Source organism: Drosophila novamexicana, unplaced genomic scaffold, assembly GCF_003285875.2.
Source record: "Drosophila novamexicana strain 15010-1031.04,08,12 unplaced genomic scaffold, DnovRS2.1 tig00004555-arrow-pilon, whole genome shotgun sequence".
In the NCBI taxonomy this organism is placed as follows: domain Eukaryota; kingdom Metazoa; phylum Arthropoda; class Insecta; order Diptera; family Drosophilidae; genus Drosophila; species Drosophila novamexicana.
In genome coordinates, this window is record NW_020825052.1 from 1,231,178 (window position 1) to 1,257,922 (window position 26,745).

The 26,745-nt window shown below is 37.0% G+C and overlaps 7 protein-coding genes across 9 annotated transcripts; 5 read left to right on the top strand and 2 right to left on the bottom strand.

Moving 5' to 3' along the window:
• The first annotated feature begins 1,297 nt into the window (after positions 1–1,297).
• On the top strand, positions 1,298–3,201 carry LOC115770288 (flightin). Its single transcript, XM_030715523.1, has 4 exons — positions 1,298–1,328; positions 1,944–2,219; positions 2,293–2,448; positions 2,738–3,201. The coding sequence occupies exons 2-4, from the start codon at positions 1,948–1,950 to the stop codon at positions 2,871–2,873; spliced, it is 564 nt and encodes a 187-aa protein (XP_030571383.1). The 5' UTR covers positions 1,298–1,328; positions 1,944–1,947; the 3' UTR covers positions 2,874–3,201.
• An 852-nt stretch (positions 3,202–4,053) lies between these two features.
• LOC115770283 (N-acylneuraminate cytidylyltransferase A) lies at positions 4,054–5,224 on the top strand. The gene is made up of 5 exons (XM_030715515.1): positions 4,054–4,160; positions 4,333–4,523; positions 4,586–4,790; positions 4,872–5,039; positions 5,119–5,224. The coding sequence occupies exons 1-5, from the start codon at positions 4,087–4,089 to the stop codon at positions 5,213–5,215; spliced, it is 735 nt and encodes a 244-aa protein (XP_030571375.1). The 5' UTR covers positions 4,054–4,086; the 3' UTR covers positions 5,216–5,224.
• Positions 5,225–5,395: 171 nt separating this feature from the next.
• LOC115770284 (growth arrest and DNA damage-inducible proteins-interacting protein 1) lies at positions 5,396–6,494 on the top strand. Its single transcript, XM_030715516.1, has 2 exons — positions 5,396–6,343; positions 6,396–6,494. Exon 1 carries the CDS (start codon positions 5,428–5,430, stop codon positions 6,121–6,123), a length of 696 nt encoding a protein of 231 aa, XP_030571376.1. The 5' UTR covers positions 5,396–5,427; the 3' UTR covers positions 6,124–6,343; positions 6,396–6,494.
• A 141-nt stretch (positions 6,495–6,635) lies between these two features.
• On the bottom strand, positions 6,636–14,575 carry LOC115770282 (2-hydroxyacylsphingosine 1-beta-galactosyltransferase). Of its 3 annotated transcripts, none has more exons than XM_030715513.1 (6): positions 14,501–14,575; positions 9,732–9,872; positions 8,637–8,820; positions 8,270–8,566; positions 7,418–8,205; positions 6,636–7,360 (listed from the first exon to the last, which is right to left on the bottom strand). In XM_030715513.1, the coding sequence occupies exons 2-6, from the start codon at positions 9,866–9,868 to the stop codon at positions 7,198–7,200; spliced, it is 1,569 nt and encodes a 522-aa protein (XP_030571373.1). In that variant the 5' UTR covers positions 9,869–9,872; positions 14,501–14,575; the 3' UTR covers positions 6,636–7,197. The 3 variants fall into 3 exon arrangements, with proteins under 3 accessions (XP_030571373.1, XP_030571374.1, XP_030571372.1); XM_030715514.1 differs by having other exon boundaries at positions 14,258–14,538; XM_030715512.1 differs by having other exon boundaries at positions 14,093–14,538.
• A 1,500-nt stretch (positions 14,576–16,075) lies between these two features.
• LOC115770526 (serine protease inhibitor 77Ba-like) lies at positions 16,076–18,671 on the top strand. Its single transcript, XM_030715825.1, has 5 exons — positions 16,076–16,566; positions 16,823–17,240; positions 17,553–17,823; positions 17,884–18,252; positions 18,308–18,671. Exons 1-5 carry the CDS (start codon positions 16,554–16,556, stop codon positions 18,572–18,574), a joined length of 1,338 nt encoding a protein of 445 aa, XP_030571685.1. The 5' UTR covers positions 16,076–16,553; the 3' UTR covers positions 18,575–18,671.
• Positions 18,620–21,202, bottom strand: LOC115770525 (retinoblastoma-binding protein 5 homolog). Its single transcript, XM_030715824.1, has 8 exons — positions 20,973–21,202; positions 20,509–20,608; positions 20,226–20,446; positions 19,950–20,156; positions 19,660–19,841; positions 19,475–19,594; positions 18,788–19,416; positions 18,620–18,722 (listed from the first exon to the last, which is right to left on the bottom strand). Exons 2-8 carry the CDS (start codon positions 20,525–20,527, stop codon positions 18,634–18,636), a joined length of 1,467 nt encoding a protein of 488 aa, XP_030571684.1. The 5' UTR covers positions 20,528–20,608; positions 20,973–21,202; the 3' UTR covers positions 18,620–18,633.
• LOC115770527 (eukaryotic peptide chain release factor subunit 1) lies at positions 20,788–26,723 on the top strand. Its single transcript, XM_030715826.1, has 8 exons — positions 20,788–20,865; positions 21,338–21,648; positions 23,057–23,232; positions 23,294–23,763; positions 24,057–24,212; positions 24,276–24,473; positions 24,537–24,684; positions 26,431–26,723. The coding sequence occupies exons 2-8, from the start codon at positions 21,563–21,565 to the stop codon at positions 26,511–26,513; spliced, it is 1,317 nt and encodes a 438-aa protein (XP_030571686.1). The 5' UTR covers positions 20,788–20,865; positions 21,338–21,562; the 3' UTR covers positions 26,514–26,723.
• Positions 26,724–26,745: the final 22 nt, after the last annotated feature.

Sequence of the window (26,745 nt, forward strand, 5' to 3'; positions counted from 1 at the left end):
TTGCTCTAGTGTCTGAATCACTTTCACAATACTAGGTTTATCTATTGCTAAATATATTTTGTTTTAATTTACATACTTCCATGATAGCAGAAAATATCTAAGTGTAGAAACGCGCCTAATAATGATAATAATAAAAGCCAGCGCTCAGAAAAATATAATTTAAATTAGCTTCTCACCAGGAGCTCCTAACATGCATTGAAGCATACCGGAAGTTACGCTCTATTATCTTGATTTGCCAATTTCTGCCAATGTCATCATGCAGTCCTTTTTTCGCATCGAGGATCCGCTTGTTTACGAAACATGAGAACGCTAATCAAACATTTAAAATGCAGTTTGACTGGATCTCTGCGAATTCTTATTGATTTTATCGCGACGGAAAGCTTTAAATGAATACGGAAAACATAAGCGTTCGCCTTCATCGGAAAACATCAATTATATCACCATTTATAGAACACTTAGGTTACGCGGGTGCCCTTTTGCTAATTTAAAGATTGAACAGGCTATGTTACCATTTTTGCATGGAAAGCCGTGCACACTGCAGTTTTTCCAAAGGTGCAAAGATTTAGCGTGATGGCTTGGCATCTTTAATTTTCCATATTACCCTTTTAATTTTGCAGATCTTTCCCTTTGATTTCATCTATGTCCTAGCTGTGAAAATGTAATTGGTTAGTCACCGATCTGCACCACTCTCATGCAAGCAAATTTAATAACTATGCAAGAAACTGCAAGAAATAATAAAATGTTAGCGAATTATTTAAAGTGGCCTGTTTACAAAAAATATATGCGTCTACAAACATATTAACTCTATTGAAATGTTAATTATTTGAACTTATTAAAGCAGTATATCGTGTATATATATATACATATATTTATTTTATACTATACATTCGAAAAATTTTATCAAAAATGAAATAAATTTTGTCATAAAGAGAATTTCCTAAATTATAGACAAATATATATTAAATTGTTTCATTTAATTTATCCATCTACTACATAAGCATTAATTGAAACAAATTTTGTTATACTGAGAATTATAATATATAATATAAAATAGCTTCATTTGATTTATCCATAAATTATCTCAAGTGAATTATTTCATTCATTCAATAAACCGTTAATAGAAATTGGCATTGTGTTCCATCTCTATGAGTCTTGTATGGGAATAGGTGTTAATAGTCTATAAGCTATTTTATTCGTAGCTTTTGTTCCTATATTATGTATTGCTGCTTGTTTTATCTGAAAAGCTGTTTGCATTGCCTTTACATGTAAACGAGAATTTATTTGGTTAGTCTTTTTAATTTAACTCCAATATAAACACTATATCACAGGTATTTTACACCTAAGAAAATCAACGAATAAATTCTTAAAAGGAAATATAACTTTTAGCTACAATATTAATTGTGCTAAATTAAATTCCTGAAAATGTGAAATGGAAAAATATATCAGAGTTAAAATACATGTTAAAAGTTAACGTTCTTTAATCCTTGATTTTAGGCAAGATCATTTATACTAGTTATTGTCCCTCTTTTTTTTATATTTTGAAAATAACAAGGACGTGATATTCGATACAATTATTCAACAATTACGTATGAGCCTCTATGCACACTCACGTACACATATTCAAATGAATGTCTTCGGTTAGGGTATTTTTAGTTGTTAGCTTTTGTCATGGCACATTTCTCAATACCCTACAAATGTGCTTAAAGTACACTTTGGTGACAAATATACATTGGGGTAGTCTCTGACCCAATACACGTGCATATATATAGGATTACGACGACAATGATTTGTGCTCTTAATTAGACACTATATATAGAACAATTGCCCTAAAAGAGCTTCGAACTTTTCATAGTGTAATTAGGCTAAAGCACAGTCGGGTTAAATAACACTACCGTATTGATATCTTAACCTATTAAGTTTTTACATTTTTAATTAAAAATCAGTAAAATGGCGGACGAAGAAGATCCTTGGGGTTTTGATGAAGGTGATACCGTTGAGTCCGATGCAAAAAGTCAACAACCTGGATCCACTGATCCTGTCCCATCCAAGCCAGAAAGTGTCAAATCTGAGCAAAGATCTGAAGCTGGCCCTCAGGCAGCCGAAGAATCGGGGGAGCAGGAAAATGTTGCCGAGCCTGAGGTTGAATTGAAGGCACCTCCACCTCCGCCAGAAGATGACGGCTACAGGAAACCAGTTCAACTATATCGGCATTGGGTCAGGTAAGGATATACTCGTTATGTTGTAAATTGATTTCTTTTAAATAAAAATAATTTGCTTCTCTTTTGATTAAAGGCCGAAATTTCTGCAGTACAAATACATGTACAATTACAGAACCAATTATTACGATGATGTTATTGACTATCTTGACAAAAAACAAGTTGGGGTTACACGGGATATTCCCAGACCCCAGACATGGGCCGAGCGTGTCCTCCGAACAAGAGATATCAAGTAAGAATTATACATTTCGCATATAAATCATAAATCTGCCGATCAGTTTATCAAACCATATATGTATATGAGTGTCTATGTTCACAGATTTAAATAAAAAAAAGGTCTTTAAAAAAATTGAAGAAAAAAATAACCAGCATTAGCGACCGAGTCGGTCTAGACTTGTTCGTCTGTAAATAACTCTTAACTGTATGTATAATTTTTGTGCCTTCAACTTACATGTACATGTCTGCCAATGGAGCATTATGTTTACCCAATATGTAAATGAAATCATCTTTTATTTTTCTAGTGCAAGCGGTATCGATCATATTACCCTATCTACAAAGCGGGACAAGCAATTAGTGCAAACATTAGCTGCATCAATCCGGACATACAATTACCATACTAAAGCATATATTAACCAAAAATATGCAAATGTTCTTTAAAGAAATACATTTGCTGACTTTTCAACTTTATAAAATCGATTAGAATATTTTTATAGGATGTGGTTTTAAGAGTTTTGTATATACAATGTACATATAAATATTATTTATGCATTGACTATATCCCGATATCGATTCAAAACTTTAGTTAATAAACCCCAAAAACCTGTCAATAGATTAAGTTATTTGTATCGTATATTTTGACGGTATAATTGTTTATTTCAATTTCCTGATCAGCGAAAATATTTAAGTAAGTGATAATTTTACAAGAAAAGTCTTAAAGATCCATATCTTTAGAGCAATATGAAATAACTGTGCAATAAATATTTATTTAAAAAAACGGGAAAGATCTTGCGCCTTTTTATTACAAAACAACTAGTTTTAGTTTTAAAGGGTTTTTTTTTGTAATGTTTAATGTTTTAAACAGTTCCAACGACCTTGTGAAGGTTATTATTATTATTTCTGTGTGTGTGTGTGTGTGTGTGTGTGTGTGTAAATCAAAAGGCGTGATTATGTGTCACGAACACTTGCGGCTGTTTTTAGTGCATCTCATAGTCTATATTACTATAACTTAATTTCTCACTCTGCATACCCTTTTATGGCCTTATCTACACATTATGATCCGTTTTTATTACTAATAGGTATTTTTTATATAGAATACATAGGAATGTTAAAGCGATTTGCTCCTGATAAAATCTGCCTAAGTAGATGTCCATTAACCTTTTAAAGGAAAAAAGTACCTCTTATATGTTTCTATGTAACATATAACTGTTTTACTATATGAAAGAGTAGTCCAACAATAAATTTAGTAAAACTTTAACTTAACGCATTGCACCTACAATAACATCAGATATATGCATTTATGTACATACTAAATGTACATAAAATGTCAATTGTGGGATAACAAAAGCTCAATTGACTTTAGAGTGGACCTGATTAAGTCAATTGAAAGATCATACATGGAAGCTAGCCAAGTATGTACATCATTTTCGACTGCATACACGTACATGATGAATAGTTAGATTAATCGATAACTTCTCTTTTGTCCTGGACCAGAACACATTTCATAATAGTAACAACAATACTAGGGATAATCATAACATATGCACACACACGGATGTTCATGTTCACCTTAATGTTCGTTGTGGATAGCAGTGCATTTAGTCGTGTTTAAATTTAGTTGTTTCTTTTATTCAAGTTCGTGTGCTTTATTATTATGAACGTGCTTAAGTTTTGGATCTTAACATTTGTTTTACAGTACTCGATTCAAGTGGAAGCTAATGCAAATTGGTAATACTCCAAATCGTTTATTTATTTAAACAAAATTGGATTAAATTGCCTTAAGAGTCTTATGAAGACAACAAATTAGATATACCTAACAAAGCCTCTCGATTTTGATAAAACGTGTCTGATAAATGCACAATCTCATTTTGAATATTGAATAAATTATTTCTGTTCATAGTTCGACAAATGATGTACATGCGTTAATCCTCGCTCGCGGTGGAAGCAAGGGAATAACATATAAAAATTTAGTTCAAATTGATGGCTTATCATTATTATCTCGGGCTATCACAACCATACAAAACTCCAGCTGCTTTAAACATATCTGGGTCTCCACGGATGACGAGAAAATTGCATTAGAAGCAAAACAATGTAAGTAATTTTTGAAATCATATGTAAAGTATCTAAATAATTATAATACACTCGCTTTCTAGATGGTGCCATAGTGCATATAAGGCCTGCGAAATACGCACTGGATGGGACATCGTCTATTGAGGCTATTCAGGAATTCCTCGAAGGACATAAAGCAATCGATAATTTTGCCTTGTTTCAATGCACGTCGGTTTTTTTAAAAGAAAAATATATTGAAGAAGCATTTCAAAAATTTAAGGCACACGACTGCGTATTTTCTGTTAAAAGGTAAGATGACACCAGGGTTTCAAAAAAAAAGAGAAAAATATTCTCAAATTACTCATAAATTTTCTTATTCTGGTTTTTAAGGTCCCATAATTTGCGCTGGAAATATGTTGAGGAACAAATTTTGCCTGATAATTTCAATTTGAAAGCCAGACCCAGGCGGCAAGACTGGAAAGGTGATATGGTAGAAGCAGGAATGTTTTATTTTTCAACAAGAAAATTGGCCATGGAAGGACTTTTACAGAATGAAAAGTAAGTTTCATACTTTATATGTATTAATAAAATTTAAAATGGAAATGGAAATGCTTCCCGTTTTCTTTTTTAATACTAGGTGCGATGTTGTTGAAATTGCAGCTGAAGATGGTCTAGAAATTGATTCATATCAGGACCTTGCTATAGCACGCTGTATTATAAATAGCAACTTATAAGTAGTATAATAATTTGGCTTGAGAATAAAGTTTTTATTAATTCTCGAAGTATTTTGAATGCAGATTTTGGCTCGTCTTATCAATAAATAATAATGCTTGGAGTGGGAACGCCCGATTTTTCAAAAAATAATTTACTTTGGTCACACTGTCATCAGTAGTGCTTGTCGATAAATCGATATGTTTACTAATATTACAAATTAAACTTGTTTAAGATGAATTTCCACAAATTAAGAGTTACTACTGGGATTTCAATAAAACATTCGAAATATTTTAGCGGCATTGCAAAAGCCGAACTGCCGGCATCTTTTGTAAAGGACGATGTGGAATATGTGCCCGAGCGGGACAAATCTGGCTTGAGGCCACAACACAAAAATGTGCTTCTCGAAACAATGCCATATAATGAGGCACACTCCTGGATACATTTAACTGAGAAGTATCAGAGAAGCCTCTATGGCCGATATGGCAGCAAAAGTAAAGTAAATCCGCAAATTTGCTTCGGCACACTCGCCGAACGAACTAAAGCCCAAGAGCGCCAAGCCATTACGCAACCCGAAACTCTGCCGGAAATATTGGAGAAACTTCGCATTACTAAGGCCGCGAAGCAGGCGGCAATAAAAGATCGCGAAGATGCCATTCTCAAGAAGCTAGAAAAACTGGAGCAATGGAAGGCGGACCTCAACGCAAAAGTGGCAAAGCGTAAAGCAGATGCCGCGGCAGCAATCCAACGCAAGGAACGACTGATAGAGGAGGTACGCCGGCATTTCGGCTTCAAGGTGGATACACGTGATGAACGCTTCAAGGAAATGCTTGAGCAGAAGGAGAAGGAGGACAAGCGAAAGCAAAAGGAGGCCAAGCGAAAGGTCAAAGAGGAGAAGATGATGGCCAAACTAGTTCAGCAAACTAACTAACTAAGCGTAACTGTCTACATTAAGCTGCGATTTATCAAAGCGAACAATATATTTATGTCAACTGACAATTTGCTGGCGTAATCAATGGAGCTTTGTTGAGGGTTTTGTTAACCAAAATGTTGAAAGCAGCTCTTCTTGAAGCTTTAACTTGATTCTTGTCTCAGAAGCCTGACTAAAGGATGGCAAAATAACATTAAGTTAAAAGAAGTGAAAGGGACAGGTAGGAAATACATAATTAGTAGCTGCTCTATACTACAAGTTTTTGTTTATAGTATCAAATCAAAAGATCAAGAGCGGCTTACCACTTTGTCAAAAGCTTTAGTCCCATAATCAAGAAGGCTCCTCCGCACCTTGTTTCGGCGTTTATTAATACGTGAGCCGGATGTTGAAAAGAAATATTGCTCTGATCAACAAGTAGGCGCCCTATATCCAGTTAGTGTTAAATAGATCTGCGTATAACTTAAATCGAGCATTACATTTGATACTTATAGCTGTGTTATTTTCCCTCTTGAGATTTCTTGATGTTCGTTTAGTTTCGCTTTCACACAATTTAACAATATAGATTAAACTTTATTTTACTCCAACTTTCCACGGTGTGCTTTAACAATAAAATTGAAAGGAAATGATTATTAGACTTTGGTTTAAATTTTCCGCACTTATAAATTTTACACAACAATTTTAGGATATTCGAAATTTTTGTATGGTTAAGCAACTACTTAAATTTAACATTATAAATATAAACAATATGTACAAGGCACTTCTTCCAATAGAGCGAAAAGAACTTAAACGGATGACAAATAATAATTGCCTACCAATGAGAAAGTATCGGACTCTAATTTTGTACAATAGATCGATTTAAAAGCTAACTTGCCAATTGTCTAATGGAAGGTTTTCTATCTTTCTAAGATTGATTCGGAGAGATGCCGTTATTATACCCTAGCTGTATACGTTTACGTGAGGTCTGTCTTATTTCGAAAGTTCCTTTTTTTTAACAATATTATTTGTCAAGCCGTAATTCTAGCGTTTTCTAAGACATAATGGATTGTGGGTGAACATTAGTTGCGTGTGCTGGAATTATAACTTTTTTGATTTCTTTTTGGTTGCTGGAAGTAAGTTGGAATAGTGCTGGCTGCGCATTTTCTCAGACCGAATATCGAGGCGCTTTACAATGAACACCAGAGCGCAGATGGTCAATAGATAGACGGCCACCACATCCAGCAGATAGTATTGCCACCAGCTTAAAAAAGAAGAAGGGAAATGAGTCTTTTATACCTAGGCGTATTTTAGAATTTACCCCATGTTTCGCGCTGGGGTCTGCAGATGGTAGGCCCCATTGTGTCGCAGCACGTACTCAGTCCAGTAAATGGCTGTCTCCAGGGCTGTGGAGCGCTGATCCAGCAACAGATTCTGGCGATATCTGGCTGCATTTCTGTAGCGTGGATCGTGGATGACTTTCATGATGGCTTTGTACAGCTGGTTGGTGGACAGCGTTTCCAGGTCCAGTTTGATAGCGTAGCCATCGACCTCCGCCTTGGCTGAGTTAACGTCATGATCACAGAACACGGGCATTGTGACCACCGGCACACCATGGTAAACCGTTTCGAACATGCTCAGCAGACCGCCGTGCGTGATGAAGGCGCGCAGCTGGCTGTGGCCCAGGATGTCCTGCTGGGGCAGCCAGCGGGACAGCTTCACATTTGGTGTCAGATCATGCATATCCGCTGCGTTGCCCTCGTACTTCCACAGCACATTGTAGGGCAGGCGGGCGAATGTCTTGACCAGCATACGGCGCAGTGACTCTGGCATATTGGCCGCCTTCACAGACGAGCCCATCGATACATAGATGAAGCCCGACGCACCCGAGCCCGAAATGAAATCATCCAAATCCTTGGGCAACGGTCGTGCAGGCTTGCAGTGGATGCAAGCTACTTCCGCAACATTCGGATTCAGCGCCCGGGGATACGAGACGACAGCATGTCCATTCTGCAGTATGAAGCTCACGTTGCGAGTCATGTCGTACGGATGGGGTATATGCGCACCCAGGTGATCTCGCAGAACACGATGTGTACGGCGCATGACATACTGTGGGCAGATACGTTTTTAAGACAGACAATTAAAGGAAAGTCCAATACAGGGCTAAACTTACACTGTGCAAAATATTCTGACCGATTTGCATTCCCGTATTCAGCGCTCGCTCGTAGAGGCTCATGTTGTCCGTGAAGCGGGAGTAAAAGTTCGGAGTTATCGCATAGCTCACGGGATTGCCGGCAAGAGATAAGCTGCCAGTGTAGAACCCAACGGTGTTTATGTACATAAACGGTATCTCATGCAGGTGCGTGAGTCCCTGCAAGCACTCGGGAAATGCGCCGTCGAGTATGGCCAGGTCAAAGGTGCGATTCGCTAGATCTTTGGTTTCCTGATCACCCAACATAGCATCGCATGACTACAAAAAACCAAAGAGGTAAAAATAAGCAAACACGCGATGCTCGAAGAGCTAAGACTTTGATGCTCACCTCAAATGCGTAGCGTAATCCATCCCAGGGCTTGATTGGCATTTCGCCATTCATTCTGGAACCCAATAGATCCCAGTTTGTGTAGTTCTGTATGTACTCAACCAGACTGGCTGGTGTTATCTCATGCAGACCATCGATATGAAAATCTGCTGGAAATCCACTTAGGAAAGTGATGTTGTGTCCTCTGAAAAATACAAAGGTACAAATTGGTTAATTAGGATCGTAGACTATTTTATTTCTTTAAAATTCCTTATGATAGTCTTCCAAATTGAATAGAGATTCTTAAGTGCGAGATATATTAAAAAGCTATAAATCAAATTATGGTAGGCCTGCAACAATAAGACGGAAAAATATATATACTCTATAACTCTACAAGCTCGTGAAATACTTAATCAAATTCCCTCTGTTAGGGTAAGAAAATCAATTTAAGTTAAGTTTATTTTTTTAATGAACGAATTTTAAATACATTTTCTTTTTATTCTCGGCAATGAAGTTAGGAGACATAAACGTAAAACATTATTACAGATACATATTATGTATGAATTTCTTAATCAATCTTCTTCATTTGTTTTTATATATATATAATTTATATATTTATTACGTAAATGGCAAAATGCTCGTTTTAATTACAACCTAGTAAGCTACTTTTGGGCGCTGTTAATGATATTCTAAACTTTCTAAAATATTTTTATCACTTTATGAGAGTTATTTCCGACAAAGAAATCATATCAATTAAGCATTTTGTTTAAAAACGTTGTTTAAATTTAAATGTTATGGCTTTCAGGGCCAATAAATTGTTTTATATAATCATATGGACATTTATATTTACTGCAGTGGGTAACCATACGTAAGTCTTTCCACATCAATATTGGGGCTAAAATTTCAGAAACCAAAGCAAATAGTCTAAAATTATTTGCTTTGCTTTGCGCTCTCACAATGTGAACTTTGATTATCTTGGTCATTTTTTAGGGTTCGAAAATCATGAAATGCGCGTTTTATGAACCAATTTTTAAAGCAAATGGAACATTAAAGGATAATAACCTTTCTCTGCCCAAACAATTATGGTGTCTGTGCAAACACATTCACAATACACACCTGCTTATCAATCCTTTGGCTAGCTCCCAAAATGGAATCTTGTGCGACTTTGTGCCTCCCATGGTGGCCATTAAAATGTCCGCACCCAGGGCCTGGCAGGTGAATATCACAATCAATAGGCTACGTATTCGAAACATGTTGCTGCAAAAGAGTCATATGTTAAATTTAATTTTCTTTTAATTGATTTATTATATTTTTTGCAACAAATTAAAGCACAGTTTTACTAGATTTTATTATTACCCACCGGTTGCTGCGACTTCACAGTCGTATTTAAAATAAAATCCCCCAACGACTCGACATTTTATAGATAGAATTGGTATATACTATGTATGCACACACACACATGCAGACACACACACACTCACACACACACACACCTGTATATATACATATATATATATATATATATATATGTATAAGCGTGGCCAACGGTCACAACAAGCTATTTAAAACATGTAATGGAGCGGGTAATGCTCGTGATTCTACCACCCGAAATGATATGAACATATAATTATTCTGTTGATGGCAAAAGGAATTTTAGACTAAACATTAAGCGGGGCCACAGCACAGTATTGGCAATAAGTCTACGCACGTGTCCGCCAAGCCAGAAGCCCAAGTCAAACATTTTGTACAACAACTTTGACTTTGACAAATGTTAGGGATCAACAATATCCTAAGATAATATGCTGGCATTAAAACTAAGTGTCGACAACTTAATTCTAACACTCTAACATTAATCAAAATAGTACGCTTGTCGAGAGTGCTGCACTGGCTGATACCCTGTAGGTAAAGCTTTATGTTTTTAATTTAATTAATTTTTGTAAAGTGGTGGAAGAATCTATTCCTGATATGCCTCATATAGCCAAGCATGTGATCAGTATAGAATTTGCTTCTTTAAAGGGTATCATTATGATATGGAGCTCCTAGTTTTATTTTCCTCAGTGTCAACTAGGTTAAACGAAGGGAGAGAAAGGTATGAGAACGTAATTAAGCCTGACAAAATACTCAAAATGTGACCCTAATGAACGTATAAAGATATTATGTGCTTAAAAGCATTTCGTTGTATGCACATAAACAACTACCTGGATGAACAACGAGGCTTTATTATCTAGACTCAATCCTAACTAAAAAATTCGTGTATGCTATACAACACAAATAATTACGTTTATAAGAATTATATATAGATATCAAATTTTCCTAGGAACTCCAATGTGCATATATATCAAATAGCAGATATCATCTTAAGTGAAAGAAGAACCCATGAGCTATTCTCGCAACGCCAAGGATTTAATAAAAAGGTAAATTAAGTTAATCTAACAAAAGGTTGTATAGTACAAAACTATTCATTCAATTAGAAGCCCTCAAAGAGATCTCCGATAAATTATTTTATGCTATCTTTGAGCACGCGATCATTTTGAGTAACACTAGAGTTGGACAATAGGAAGTCCAAAATTGCCGACACTATATAACATCATTTAAAAGTGATTACAAACGTTTTCCAAGCTCCAAACATTATTAAAGAAAAAAGATTACCTCCACTTTTTTTACCACAATCTCATTGGCAGCGAATTTTCTTTTAATTGGTCACGGTGTGGGTTTGATAAAGTTAAAATTAAACGACTTGAATATACTCTACATATAATTCTATAAAATACTTAAACATAGCCAATAAAAATAGAAATGGGTCTTATTCTTTTTAACTCTTTTGATTCATCTTAAATTAGGTCATGGCAATAAGGTATTTTCTAGTCGAGCATACTCAGAGTTGTCGAGAGACATGATCATACAAAAGCCACTCAGCTCGAGTAGCTAATATACCTCGCATGTTTGCGCACATTTTGGCTACTGTTGAATTCAGGCTCTTTCGGCTTCTTGGCTTTCGAAAAGCTCACGAACGATTTCAGCTACAAAACTCAAGTAAGGGTAACTAGCGCCACGGTTGAGCTTGAATTCACCATAACCAGTTTTAGTTTCAGTTTCGGTTTCAGCATTCAGAGTAAGACTCTGTAATAATTACCATCAATGGACGTGCATTGGGTTGAATGCGCCCAAAATGAAAATGAAAATAAAATTGCAGGCCTTGTAAACGCAGCACAGTGTGGTAATGGATTATTTTAAGCTAGCGAAGGGGTTCATAAAGTCTAGATAACGTGTTTCCCCCATTAATAACTAAGCACGTACGCTTTGCTTTATTCGTTGCTAGACGCTTGCAATTCTCAACCGGTTAAGGCTTCGCAGAAAGGAACAAAACGTTCGCTGGAAGGTTTCCATGCTGTACAGACAACCTGAAAGATCTTAGTCTGCAAAAGGCCTGGTCTCATTTACGCATATAACATCATCCTGATTCTAATAACCTTAGGTTAATACTTATATTTATATATTTATAAGATATACAAATGCATGTTATCTAAATATTTATATGAAGTACAAATAATAGAGCATGCCCCAGAAAGAGGCACAACCTATTCAAATCCTATAATTATATCTTGTGCAAACTATTATATATAAGAATATAAGTCGATTCTTATGCATTGTTGGTCTATGTAGTATTGCCTCTAAGTATGATCTAGAAGCAGTTCGCTTTCGAGAATACCGAGTCGAATTGCAGATCGAATCAAAGTGTTTCGTAGACGATGTCGCAAAAAAAATCACATATTCGCATTACAAAACTGACCACAGGTCCATGATTAGCACAAATGTAATTTTTGTTTTTTTGTCTTTGTTTTTGGAATATAACCAGTTTCCTAGCTACTGGCTGAATGAATTGCAAATATGGCCAAAAAGCTAGGCAGTATTCATTCGGCTTTTATACACTGGCTTGGGAGTAGTTAAAATTTGTCACGATTTTCTTGCCACATCGAATATGCATTACAAGCGCTTAAATCGGATAACTATATCATAAAGCTGTAAAAAAAATAATAAACATAATAAACGCACTCGCTACAAGAAAACCATAAACTGTATTGCATAATGTTTGCTGGATCTGATAAATCATGGGGATTTCCGAAATTGAAGTTTAATTTGTGTACAAGGGTATAAACTCATTGGCTTGGCAGAAGACACGCACAGCTCAGCACACAGGCGCGTAGTTGTTGTTTTTTTTTATAGTATTTTATGTATTTTTAAACTTTGCAACAGACACATACAACTAATTAACCTGTCAGTTTTATATGCGCAGTTAAATAATGAAACATGTCCGAAAAAGTGCCGAGATTTTCGCACGGGCCAAAGTATTGTCGCAAGATGTGCAAAAATATTGCGCAAGTACAATACGCAAATGGAAAAAAAAAAGAAGAAACACGTTTTGAAAACATATTTTGCCTATTTATAACAAACAGTCTTACAATGACAAGACGCCCACTAAAAAAATGAACAATAATATTGCTTTTAAATAAAAAACTAGCTTTGTTGCTCATCAGATTCCTTTGTCAATGTCACATGCAATTTGTGTTTCTTTGAACCTTATTGTTTTTGTTTTATTTAACGTATTTTGTTTGCTATTTGTGCCAAATCACTGCTCATAAATTATTTACAGATGGAACAAATAAAAGCGCACAAAAGCTGCGCCAAGCCGCAATCCAGCAGAAAATCACAAATCACATTTTTCAAACCATAACCAAATGCCTAATTAGCATATTTTTTGACTAAGCGAATAAAAAAAAAAAACAAAATAATTTAACCCAAAAAACTTTCAAATAGCCTTTTTAATTTGGGACATTTTGGTTTTTTTTTTTGGTTTTTTATTAATTTTCGTATGTGTTCCAATTGGCTTGTTGATATATGCAAGTTATATAATATATAAATATATATATATGTATATAGACACACATATATGTGCGTGTTTAAGTACATGATATAAATAACAAGTGTGACTGCGCAACAAGTTCGTGTCGCAAGTCTTTTGTTTTTGCTTCTCCAAATTGTTGCCGACAGAGTTTTTCTTGAACATTCAAGCTAGTTGGCAGCGGCTGCATTGCTTTGACCTTGCCGCTGACCCAACGCATTGCCACCTGTTGGGGTTAAGCTGTTGCTGTTGTTGTTGTTGTTGTTGTTGCTGTGGCTTATGTTGTCTGGGGTCAGTTTTGCGCAATCAATTGGTATTCGCGCCGGTTTGTCTCATGTTGTGCAAATACAAATGAATCTACCTATATACACACACACACACACAACCGGCTGTGTGTGTGTAGTTCGTATGTGTACGTGTGTTAGGCTGAAAATCTGGTTATCAATTTCTTTGGCAACGTAACATGCGAGTCACTTGGCTTTGCTTACAACACTTGCAACAGCGGCAACAACAACAAACACAACATGAAATGCTCATAATACACTTAATACATTTCCATTCAACACAAGTCCTATACCTAAAATGTGCGGTGAAAATGTGTGTGTATATTCCAAAAATCGGGGTCGTAGTTTGAGTTTCTTTTGATTTCTTATTATTTGTTGCACTGTCAACCTTCAGCCTTCGTCTTGTTTGTGTTGCACGTTTCATTGGCCGCCGTTCGATTCAGAAGCAGTTAACATACTTTCACCAATGCAAATGTATTATTTAATACAGGTACAATAAAAACGCAGCATTTTTGCACAGTCCACTTTCACGTAACCGTTACCGTTACCGTTACCGTTAACTGCACTCAGCACACAGAAATTCAATAACCGCCAGAATTATAAAACTTCACTTTTACTGACTCCGAACATCATTGCCAAGATGCGAAGAGCAATTAAACAACAACCAATAATTGTATATGTGTATGTGTATGTGTATGTACTTTAGCTATCAAGGCGATGTTTCTTTGGGGCCGTCCGCTCGGGCAAGTGTGTGTGCAGCATGTAAGTAGTTTCACCGCGCGATACCATTGACTAACTGAAGCGACTTGTTGATAAAAACGCCGTTATTGCTTTTTCGGAGTCACACTGTTGAATGTAACGACACAACGTAACGTTCGGATGGCGCTAAGCGAAAGTGTATTTTTTGTTGGTATTATTTAGCGCATTTTAAACATGCGCTGCAACCAGATACACTTTTATTCGCGAGTTATTCACGCTAGACAGACTATTTGGGATTGGGTTAACATTTAAATATATAACATAAACATTTAAATATATAAAAAGGCTTTTAGCATATAATTCTATTATCTATTGTATAACCTATTGAATAATGAGGAAGGCCATTAATAAATAAATAAATATTGATATATCTTATGTATTCAGTCTGGACCATTGAAATATTAATGGAAAATATATGGAATCATACTGCTACGTTGTAAGTATATCAAAATTAAAATACTATTAAATTAAAAAAAGTTTGAATACTTTCATCAAATTAGCACAACAAAAGGCGGTTCGCAAAGTTAGTTAATTGGGTGCATTTAACAATACAAATAGAACTAGGTCCACAACTTTTTGCTTAGCTATGTTTTGGTATTATATTTCACCTACTCTTAAGTTTTTAAATTCATATTGCCATCTACAAATTTACCTTCAAAACTGCGTATGTTTTCTGATATCTGCTGTGTCTTTTATCCGAGTTTTTATCCGAGTCAATCATATTACTCTTACCCAATGAAAAATGTCAGTAGAGACACGAACCTTTGGCCAATTTTGGCTCGAAAATGAACTGCTGTCAGGGTGTTAGGAAAAATGTTGCATACTTTGCTAAGCAAAATAAATATTATGTAATTTTCAAAATTTGTAAATAAAAGTATTCTGTGCTTGAACAGTATGTTTGCCCATATGCTATTGTTTTTACTAGTAGTACTTAAATTATTATTAAAATTAAAATTAGTTTTAAAATTGGACTCTGATATCATTTTTGTAAGCGAAAAGCGAAAATGCAGCTAAGTTGTTGTTCACATTTTCTGTAAGTTCTTTTAACATGCAAATAATTTAGTTATATTGAAAAGCATGAATGAATCAAATTGACTTTTAGTTGCGATGAGAAATATAAGAATTCCACAAATGTTTCAAGCTCGGATATTTATATCTCTATCCGATTGACTAAGAGTTAAGGATGCGTAATCATTTTCAAAGCCGCCGTTGTCGCCAAACGGGTTTTCCCATTCATGTCGCGAATCGAGAGCAGAGACGTTACAACTCTAATCGATTAAATAATTAATTGTAATCTAAGTTCACATTTTAATTGGCATGGTCGTGCATACTCTCTCTCTCTCTCTCTCTCTTTTTTCGCCTTCTCTTTCTCTATCTTTAGCAAGATCTCTCTCTCTCTCTCACACGGATGAGACATTCGTATATATGTGTATGCGCCTGTGTGTGTGTTTATTTATCAGCATGTGTTTGTTTGGCTGGTCTAAGGCCAATGCCAGTTGCTCTGTCGATCTCCGTGAGTTAAGTACGGCTCTGGGACTGTGAGGCGGGAGTGAGCTTTTGTTCGAGTAAAACAAAGATAATTCGCATGAATTAAATGCGACAAATATTATATAAACGGGAGCAAAGACACAGGGAAATAGCTTTATATATGCGCTAAAATATATATAAATATAAATATATCAATCTCGACTTATATAAGTATTATGTGCTTACTTATACTCTGTGAGCTTCAGTGCATTCCGGTTTTGGATTAATCAACAAATCAACGACGACGTCGTCTACTGAAATACAAAAATAAAAAAAATTGTTGCGACGTCAGTGGCTACTTTAAATTCAAAACAACTCAAAATTCCCCATCGAAGGAAAAATCCACATAAATTAAACTGTTCTCTTTTATATTTGCGAATCGACCTATTGTAAATAAAATTTTTTATCAACTTCAATACTCAAAGAATCTTTGAGGAATCTTAGTCAGCAAAAAGAAAAAAACACGAAATGATTATAACAGGTAAAACCCAATGCATTTTACATCTTTATGTTCTTAGTTTCGTAAACCGTTGAGTGTAATCGTAAAAAGCAATTTCGAGCTTTCAATTTGAAATTTGTTGTCCAATTTGTTCAAGTGATAAGCACATTTAAAAACAATATTCGACGGAAAAAGGTTCTAAGCATATGAAATGTACCCCGACATATTATGCCAAATCACGATAGATTAAATCAGATTTACCTTCAACTATTCCTTCGATCAACATTTCCAATTCCAGATAGTGTGGCACGAGTTCTTGGTGGAAGCTTATTGCTGTGCGCCGTTTGCTTGGCCCAGCAGCGCATCCCGACGCTATCCCTGGGCAATGCGCTGGAGGCGCTGACTCCGGCGGCCGCTTTTCAAGTTCAGAGCAGTCCCGACTATTCATTGCGTTCCAATTTTGATGATGAGACGTTGCGTAGAGTCGCACAGGGTGCCCAGGAATTCGCACTCGATTTCCTACTGCGCGTCTCCGTCGAGGTGGAGAAGCATAACGCTGACTTTATGATATCGCCATTCTCGGTCTGGTCCCTGCTGGTACTGATGTACGAGGGCGCCGGCGGCCAAACCTATGAGCAACTGCGTCAGGCGCTGCGCATCAACGTAGAGGATGAGAAGCTGCGCTCGATTTATAATGTGTGGAGCAAATATCTGAAGTAAGAGCAAGATGCAATTGCAATACCCTTTTACACACATCCTTGTTGAGGGTATCTTACTTTTGTCATGAATTGTGTAACGCATACAAAGAAACATCTCCGACCCTGTAAGGCATAAATATATCTGATCAGTATTCAAAGTAAACTAGTCTCTTAGTTTTAAAGCTGTTACTGGAATCGGTCAGATCGGAATACTATATCATATAGCTCTCACGGAATAATTAGGCGAAAAATTCGCCATTACATTTATTTTTATGGTTATCTTGATTTACTACTTTTAATATAATGAATCTACGTCTTTACTCAATATAGCACAAAAACTTCGACAATTGAAGTGGCCTCTCTGCAGGCGCTGTATACGGACAAGAATTCGCCGATTAAGAGCAGTTATCGGGTTGCGGTGCAGTCTTATGGAGTGGACCCCGTGGAGGTGGACTTCTTTAATCGTGAGACAATATTTCAGATCAATGAGGCCACCAACCGCTCAACCCGTGGACTCATACCCTATGCGGTGTTGCCACAGGAAATATATGGTGCCAAGATTTTTATGCTGTCGTCGCTGTTCTTTAAAGGCCAATGGAAGGTTAATTATTGGTATTATAATATCTGGTATATACATATTAAATGCAATAATTATTTGCAGTTTCCATTCAACACATCCTCTACTCGAACGGAGCCCTTCTATGATGAGAAGGGCGCCGTTATCACCCAGGTCTCAATGATGGTGCAGGAGGGTAACTTTGCCTATGTGACCAACATTGAGGGCTTGGATGGTTACGTACTCGAGCTGCCGTATGGTGAACAGAATCGACTTTCTATGATTGTTGTGCTTCCGAAGCGGGGCTTCAATCTCAATGATGTGGCCAGAAATCTAAAGGATTTGACTCTGTCGCCGCTTTTGCAGCGTCTTGCCAAGTTTTCTCGGGATGCGCCGGAAGACAGTGTGGTCGAAGTTCTAATGCCCAAGTTCACAACGTCGACGGACTTTAGCTTAAAGAAATTACTCCAAGAGGTGGGCGAATTTATGGACATGTCCGAGTACAATATATAAACATGTCATATTACAGATGGGCATTCGCGATCTATTTGATAAAAGCTACTCAAATCTAAGCCGCATGGCAGATGGTTTATTCGCCAATCTCTGTGTTCATGCTACGAAAATCATTGTGGATGAAAAGGGCACCACCGCAGCAGCTGTTACAGCGTCCGTGCTGAGCAACAAGTCGACGCCGCCGAAATTTCAGCTAAACAGACCCTTTCTGTACATGATTGTGGAGAAGTCAACCAATCTGTTGCTGTTCGCGGGTCAAGTGAGAAATCCAAAGGCGACATAATCCGAGTTTTTGTGTTTTTTAATGTCATAACTTAAATAAACTATAAATGCTGCGGCCGGTTATTTTTTCGCGCGGCCTGCAGCTTTTTTGCCACCAATCGGTTGCTGTTTATCCTTGCTGGCTTTGCTCGATATAAGCGGGTGAGTTTCTGTAAGCAAAACAGATGCGGCTGGTGAATGTTTTCTGGGCGAGACTGAAGTTTATTTCGCTTACCGTCGGTGGGCGCATCGGGCAGGCTGACGTCATAGTGCTGCATTCGTCTGCGCTTGGTAGCCATGATGTCCTCTTCGTAGTCGCGCGAATCGTTGCCAACTAGCGCTGAGCTTGGCTCCAGGTTGTCTTGCGATGTCCAGCCATCCTCTGGGTCTTCTACCTCGGGAGCCATGGGAAGGAACTGTAAAGCATTCTCGTCTTCGCCCTCCTCGTCAGAGGAGCAAAACGCCGCAACTGGTTCCACTTTTTGTACATCAACTTCGATCTCCTCATCCTGTTGAGCATCGGCATTCAAGTCCACCGACTTATCCTCATCAGCAATATCGAACTCCGATTCTCTTTCCTCGTACTCAACGTTTTCGTCAAGTTCCTTAAAATCGGGCGCAAATGCAGACCAGTTCTCTACCTGATTCTGTGCCCAAATCGAAACTAAGCCTGAACTAATACTAGCTATAATTGGACGAACCGGATGCCATACAACGTCCAGCAGCAGTTCACCTTTTGTACCATGCAGAATCTTGACGAGATTGCCAATTGATTTCTCCCAAATATACAGAGCATGTTGTCGAGCGCTGCCCGCACAAATGTATTCGCCGTCGCCAGAGAAACAACATTTTTTCCAAGTGGTTCTGAGAGTGCAAAAAGAATTATTAGTCGAACGGCACTGAGCACAAGCATAGAGCTTACTTGTTGACCAGATCCTGTAGTTTTTGTATGGGCTCCGGTTCGCCATCCTTGCCCAGTGCAATAATCTCCTTTGAATCGTAAACCCGTATAACCCGATCGGAAGTATTTATGAGGAAGGCGCTGCAAAAGAATTTCAAGTTAAGTTAGCCACTAAATAGTCGTATAACATTTCATGTTGCACATACTCGCCTCGACGCGCGAATTCAATGCTCTTGACTGCCGTCGCACTTGATGTTCCAACAATAATCCGAAAGCTGGCAACGACCTCAAATGTTTCCACGTCCAGCACAAGGATTTTTCCTTTGGCGTTGCCCGTGTATATGTGCTTACCACGTCGATCAAACGAGGCAACTATATTCAAATCGCCCTGCCAAATGAAATACATTTTAAAAATAGACATCAATCTATGTTGTTCCAAATCGATAGCTCTTTAAAGAGATAACTCCCACTCCTGCTGTAGTTTAAGGAAACCTACATCTGAATCCAGTGGAAGACAGCGATGCGAACCGGCAATTTTAACTAATACAGCAGCATATCGCATGGGGCAAACCAGCAGCCGGCTGTCGTTTCGTGGATCGAACTGCACCTTCAGCACCGGCGAGGGAAAACGATACTTGTGCTCCAATTCCCCGGTAAGAACGTCCCAGATGCATACATTGTTATCGGTTGAAGCCGACAGCAACTAGAATGGAAAGTATATGACAGGTTGATAGGCGATGGCACGATTAAGTTAAGGGCACATTTATGTCACCTTGTGGCCATTTCGAGTCCAGCTCAGACTGCAAACAGGATGCACATGTGCGGAAATTATTTTAGCGATGCCGCGCGTCAAAAAATCCCAAATAACAATGCGTCCATCATTACATCCCACGGCCAGTAAAGTGCCGTATTTGTTAAAGGCGCATGTAACAGCTAGTGATATGCAATCCAGGGAGCCATCAAACTCCTCGGGATAATTTTGACCAAAGGATTCTATTTATGAGAAATAAACAAATGGTACAATTGAGTTTCTACTAAAATAGCGCAAAACCTACCGAGCAGTTCCAAATTCATGTTTGGGTTTCTTCTTCATTAATATATCCATTCACCCTAAAATGTCGCATATCGCCAATCGGTTTTGGGAATCGTCGATTGCTTATATATCGTAATATAAAAAGGATATACGTCATGAATGTCAAATGATTTCAGATTGTCAATGGAGATCACAAATTTGTATAAGCAATTAAAGTAGCTTTAATTTGTATTTATAGCTTTTAACTAAATTTGTCTTTATTAATTTATAAAAAATGGAACTAGAACCAGTCACATATGAACTGAATCGTTAGCTTTCAGTGTAAAACTCTTTTCAACATTCGGTCACACTAGATCCGAGTGGGTTTTGTGCGCACGTTGTACGTAAAACTTTTATAAATCAATTATAATTGCTTAAAACTTATTTAAAGTTATCAAAAAAGTGTAGCAACATCTACTAAAACATGCAGTTTATCAAATCACATACCATTTTGGTTACATTCTCAATTTTTTAAGTGCTTGCGAAATGATTTTTGTGTCGACGTCACCTTTGGAGCCCCGCTCCCGCTCTCTTACTCGCGTTCATTCTTCTGCTCACATTCTCTCCTTAGTGCAGTGAAATAATAAGTTTGATTTTCAACTCAAGTTGATTTTCTTATTTCGATTTCGTTTGAAAACAACAGATTTGAAATAGTTGTGTTCGAATTCAAACCAAATTTTGTAATTGCCCACCACTTTGACTTTCTTTTAGTTGCCTTCTTTTTTTGCCACAGCTTTCTTTATTTTACTTACATATGCATGTACGCAACATCCACATACATATACATATTCATGTATGTAATTATTTTTTAGTGTATTCATCGCCAACCACGTTAAAAGGAAGAACGTGAATGTGAATACAAAAAGGCAACACAATCACAAAACTTAAACAATAATTGAAAACAACAAATCGTCGTTACATTTCCATTTCCTGGCAGTGCAAGTGAAAAGTCATATAAAGAAGCCGAGGCCCCAGTCCCGTTCTTGTTTTCCTAATTCGCACAAAGGGCCGTAAATAATTAGCAATAAATAAGCAAAATGTCTGGCGAAGAAACGTCCGCTGATCGCAATGTCGAAATATGGAAAATAAAGAAGCTCATCAAAAGCCTGGAAATGGCACGAGGGTAAGTTATTTCATACATATTCTAATATTTTGCCCACCTAAAATTATTGTTTTTTGTTCTGATGGGATTTTTCGTTTATGGTGGTACACACGAAATATATTGGGTTATGGGGGCAGGAGGCAGCCTTTCAGCGCGCCGTCGCCGTACAACAAATGACAGTGGAGTGAGTTGAATATCCGATTGTTGAGTATTTTGCACTCACCCCTTGTTGGCTATCAATTGGCAATGCAAAAATAAAACAAGGGTATAAAAAAGCTTAGCGAGCCATCCCAGGGTCAGAATTGTCACATATGTAGATGCTTAACTTTAGCTGTGGCAACTGCTTAAATGCTAATGCTAAACCTGCAATTTCTTGTACGAATCAGTTAAAAATAACAACGGTTTGGTTTGAACCAATTCAATTCATATGCGTGGCTGGTGTTGGTAACAAACAAAAAGGCCCATTTATATCTGTGTGGCGTTGCCCCACACTCGCTCACACACACAAACACACCAAGCGACAAGCGACTCTCAGCCATGGGAGTGTGTGTGTGTGTTTTGGCGCTCTTGCGCGCTCTTTGCGAAAATAATTTGAGAGCAACACGTTTTTTTTGTCAGGTTTTTATCAGTTCAAACTAGACACAACGCAATCGAACAGTGAGTAATGCGTGGAGCTAATGCTAATGTTAATGCTGTGTTGGCAACGAACCAATCATTGCTTGCAATTGATTACAAATGAACTCCTACGCAACGTTAACGGCAGCTGCATTATCTATTTACGTAAATACACATTAGGGTAAATGTCTCTGACAATTTCTCGCTCTCCTGCCACATTATCTATGATTTTGCTAAATGTAAAAAGGTCAAATTTATATGTGGAAACCATAACAAATCACATGAAATGCAGCAATTTCAAATTCAAAATGGTTGTGAGACGTCTGAGGTAGAGATGTTATTTAAAAAAATATCGTATGCGCTCGATTTGCATACGTAAATATTTAGCTACCTCAACAAAATATCGATATATTAGTTGATTTAAATAAAATAATAAGGCTCGACAACTTTATGAAGGTAGAACTCGACGATAATATGAATTATATATTTTTTGTTAGCGTCCGTTTGTCTGCATGGTCGTCTCGATCTGGAGAACTCAAATTCAGTATGTTGCTTTTCACAAGATGTTGAGCGCAACCTTTTTCAATATCTGACTCACAAGCTAGCACTTGCTATATGCGCTTTCTCTAAAAATGTTCATTAAGTTCTATTGAATTCTATGTGTTATCTCTCCGTGTCTGTCTGTTACTTGATCTGTCTTTTTTTTCATGCAACTCGTCTCCTACACTTATATTATAACGGCACATTTTGATCTGGGCGGGTATTTTGACCAAATCTCCCGCATATTAACATCCTGTTTTTCTTTTCGTTTTAGAAATGGCACCAGCATGATTTCATTGATTATTCCGCCTAAAGATCAAATCTCTCGCGTCAGCAAAATGTTGGCCGATGAATTTGGTACGGCCTCCAACATCAAGTCGCGTGTCAATCGCCTCTCCGTCCTGGGCGCAATCACGTCGGTGCAGCACAGACTTAAGTTATACACCAAAGGTGGGTTCTTCATTAAAAACCAATGAAACAGCTAATTGACGATTATTCCATTATTTTACAGTGCCTCCCAATGGATTGGTCATATATTGCGGCACCATTGTCACAGAGGAGGGCAAGGAGAAGAAAGTGAACATTGATTTTGAGCCATTCAAGCCCATTAATACCTCACTCTATCTGTGCGACAACAAGTTCCATACGGAGGCTCTCACTGCCCTGCTCGCCGACGACAACAAGTTCGGCTTCATTGTGATGGATGGTAATGGCGCTCTCTTTGGCACCCTGCAGGGTAACACGCGCGAGGTGCTCCACAAATTCACCGTCGATCTGCCGAAGAAGCACGGACGTGGTGGTCAGTCTGCCCTTCGTTTCGCCCGTCTGCGCATGGAGAAGCGTCACAATTACGTACGCAAGGTGGCCGAGGTGGCCACACAGCTGTTCATTACGAATGACAAGCCAAACATTGCCGGCCTCATATTGGCCGGTAGTGCGGACTTTAAAACTGAGCTCAGCCAGTCGGACATGTTTGATCCTGTAAGTAATCTAACACTGGTCAAGAATAGCCTGGGTACCAAGGGCTAGTTCCACTGGCTTCAGCGACGAATGACGATCCAAACAACCTGTATAAATATGTCTAGAGAGGTTTTGGTATAAAGGGTCGGATTTCTAGTGATTTCGTGAAATTGATCAAGACTACCAATACTATATAAATCGTCAGTCACGCAGCCAGTGGAGCCAATTGTCATCCAGAATGATCATGAAATGTATGCAACACATTGTAGGTCAAGTCTCTAGTAAAATAATAACACATTGTTTTTCCTTTGCAGCGTCTACAAACGAAAGTTATTAAACTGGTGGACGTGTCCTATGGCGGCGAGAACGGTTTCAATCAGGCCATCGAATTAGCCGCTGAATCGTTGCAGAATGTCAAATTTATACAGGAGAAGAAACTCATTGGCCGCTACTTTGATGAAATTTCTCAGGTGAGTTAGTTGCTAGCACATTTAAGCAGGATGAAATAATTATATATATTATCTATATTCAAGGATACTGGCAAATACTGTTTTGGTGTAGAAGATACTCTACGAGCATTGGAACTGGGCTCTGTGGAAACATTGATTTGCTGGGAAAATCTAGATATTCAACGCTATGTACTGAAGAACCATGCGAACTCGACGTCAACGACAGTATTACATTTGACGCCCGAGCAGGAAAAAGATAAGTCTCACTTCACGGACAAGGAGGTACGTGCCGAAATTTGCTCTCGTTGATCAATAACACATTCTTATTAATCCAAAACATTGCAGAGCGGCGTAGAAATGGAGTTAATCGAGTCTCAACCGCTTTTGGAATGGCTGGCGAACAACTACAAAATGTTTGGCGCCACCCTTGAGATAATTACGGACAAATCTCAGGAGGGCAGTCAGTTTGTGCGAGGTTTCGGTGGCATTGGCGGTAAGTGGTTGGCAAAAAGCATCTCTATATTATTATATATACACATATTTATATACAGTACGAGTGTAAGCTAAAAATTAATTACGTATCTACTGTTTCGATTCCTATTTCCTTCATGCTGCTTTTAAACATAACTCTAAATGTAACTTGGTCAACTTGACGTCGCTCCTTGTCCATAACTATCAACTATACTTGTTTTAATATATATACATATATATTATTTATTTATAATTATATATATGTGTAGGCATTTTGCGCTATAAAGTAGATTTTCAATCGCTACAAGCCGATGAACCGCTGGAGGACGTTGATCTAGATGATTACTAAGCAAAAACAGAAACAAAAGAAAACAAAACATAAAAGAAAGCATTCGCACTGCATAGATTTTCGGATCTCAATACACAAAATATTTTATTTTTTTGATTTCTTTTAAAACGCCATAAATTGTTCAAAACTTGATAGGAACCAATTTACTTGACGCATAGTTTTTAACAATATTTCAACAATATTATCTCAAAACAAATGCCCCCATTGCGATATAGATTTGTATGGTGGGCAATTATTTTAGATTTAGGCTTTATTTAATTGGAGTATTTCACTTAAACTCGTTTTTGGAAAGCACAAATAACGATGTGCTTTGGTTAAATTAAATGTATTATTTATTAATGAAAAGCGTTTGGGTACTTCAATATTCCTTATGCTTTCGATCTGTAATAGAAAAGTTAATATAAAACGAACCTTTGAATTACAAAACTTAAGAAATCCTGTACGAGACACATACATAGATAAGAAGTTAATATATGTATATACGAGGAAAGCCGAAATACTTTTGGATACATGTATTTTACTTGTATTCAGAAAGAAAATCTCGCGCAGCCGTTACAAAATTTCAAAAATCAATGTATTTACAACATCAGCATGAAACCTGAAATAAGTATTTGAATTGTCAAGTTTGTTGCTCTGGTTGCATTATTGATTCTCGTTTAAATAGATCAACTAACACTCCGTGACATTATGCATATATGTACTCGTATTTGACAAGCATTTAAAATATTTACATAGGCAATTTCTTTGTTTGCATTTGACACAAGTTAAAAGCGAAAAACTTCTAAGTACACAAACAAACCAAATACAACAATAAAGAACAAACAAAACCTGAATAAAGTAAATAAAAAATTGACACCTCCCGATATCGTACACAAAACCCAGCTTATAAATTATTTCAACTATTCATGTGATCTCCATTTTGTTATAACTATTCCCGAGCTCTCAGTAAGAATGAGGTTCATCCCAAGCACTGGAGCCTATATAAACGCTGTACGACGACGCTAATGCAGACACAAAACCAGTTGGAACTTCGATGTTATCAAATTTATATTAAGGCCATTTAACTTTTTATTCCCCAATTATCTGTAGTATAATAGCACAGGATTGCAGAACACTTTTGAGTTTGTTTAAAAATAACAAATTTTGTTCATTTTTAGTTTCTAATCATCGAGCAATATCCCCATTTGATTTTCAAAAGTAACAATTATCTAGAACAATTGTTGACGTGTTTCTTTTAAACTTTTAATATGCAGATCCATTTATTTATATAGTATTTATTACTCACAATGTGTTGTGCTATTAATTTAGTTGAAATAATTTTGTGCATTTTCGTTTTAATTATATTTATTTAGTTATCTTATTATCTAGCTTTGAATCTATTAAAAACGTTAATTTAATAACATTTAATGCTTTTCGCAGGTATCTTGCGTTACAAAGTGGATTTCCAAAGTATGCAGCTTGATGAGTTGGACAACGAAGGCTTCGATTTAGACGACTACTAGATAATTTTTACTTTTCTAATCAGTTAATCAGACCGAAAATTGAAAAATTGATTGATTCATAAAAGAAGCAAAATCGAAAAGAGCAAATAGAATATTTTAATAATACACAAACACACACGTGCACACACACAATCCTTCTTCCATTTTAACGTTGTTGGCGAATAAAAGTAAAATTGCAAAAATACATATATACCGTAAATAAAAAAAAAATCAGAAAGATATAATGTTAAAT

Coding starts and splice junctions, on each gene's coding strand:
- LOC115770288 (XM_030715523.1), top strand. CDS start 1,948: ATGGCGGACGAAGAAGATCCTTGGGGTTTTGATGAAGGTGATACCGTT. Junction 2,220..2,292: donor CTATATCGGCATTGGGTCAG/GTAAGGATATAC, acceptor TTTTGATTAAAG/GCCGAAATTTCTGCAGTACA. Junction 2,449..2,737: donor CTCCGAACAAGAGATATCAA/GTAAGAATTATA, acceptor TTATTTTTCTAG/TGCAAGCGGTATCGATCATA.
- LOC115770283 (XM_030715515.1), top strand. CDS start 4,087: ATGAACGTGCTTAAGTTTTGGATCTTAACATTTGTTTTACAGTACTCG. Junction 4,161..4,332: donor GTGGAAGCTAATGCAAATTG/GTAATACTCCAA, acceptor TTCTGTTCATAG/TTCGACAAATGATGTACATG. Junction 5,040..5,118: donor GGACTTTTACAGAATGAAAA/GTAAGTTTCATA, acceptor TTTTAATACTAG/GTGCGATGTTGTTGAAATTG.
- LOC115770284 (XM_030715516.1), top strand. CDS start 5,428: ATGAATTTCCACAAATTAAGAGTTACTACTGGGATTTCAATAAAACAT.
- LOC115770282 (XM_030715512.1), bottom strand. CDS start 14,223: ATGAAACGTGCAACACAAACAAGACGAAGGCTGAAGGTTGACAGTGCA. Junction 8,821..9,731: donor GCCAAAGGATTGATAAGCAG/GTGTGTATTGTG, acceptor TGTATTTTTCAG/AGGACACAACATCACTTTCC. Junction 8,567..8,636: donor GATTACGCTACGCATTTGAG/GTGAGCATCAAA, acceptor GGTTTTTTGTAG/TCATGCGATGCTATGTTGGG.
- LOC115770526 (XM_030715825.1), top strand. Junction 17,241..17,552: donor GTGTGGAGCAAATATCTGAA/GTAAGAGCAAGA, acceptor TACTCAATATAG/CACAAAAACTTCGACAATTG. Junction 18,253..18,307: donor TAAAGAAATTACTCCAAGAG/GTGGGCGAATTT, acceptor GTCATATTACAG/ATGGGCATTCGCGATCTATT.
- LOC115770525 (XM_030715824.1), bottom strand. Junction 20,157..20,225: donor GGACTCGAAATGGCCACAAG/GTGACATAAATG, acceptor TTTCCATTCTAG/TTGCTGTCGGCTTCAACCGA. Junction 19,842..19,949: donor GTCTTCCACTGGATTCAGAT/GTAGGTTTCCTT, acceptor TTCATTTGGCAG/GGCGATTTGAATATAGTTGC.
- LOC115770527 (XM_030715826.1), top strand. CDS start 21,563: ATGTCTGGCGAAGAAACGTCCGCTGATCGCAATGTCGAAATATGGAAA. Junction 23,233..23,293: donor ACTTAAGTTATACACCAAAG/GTGGGTTCTTCA, acceptor ATTATTTTACAG/TGCCTCCCAATGGATTGGTC. Junction 24,213..24,275: donor ACTTTGATGAAATTTCTCAG/GTGAGTTAGTTG, acceptor TCTATATTCAAG/GATACTGGCAAATACTGTTT.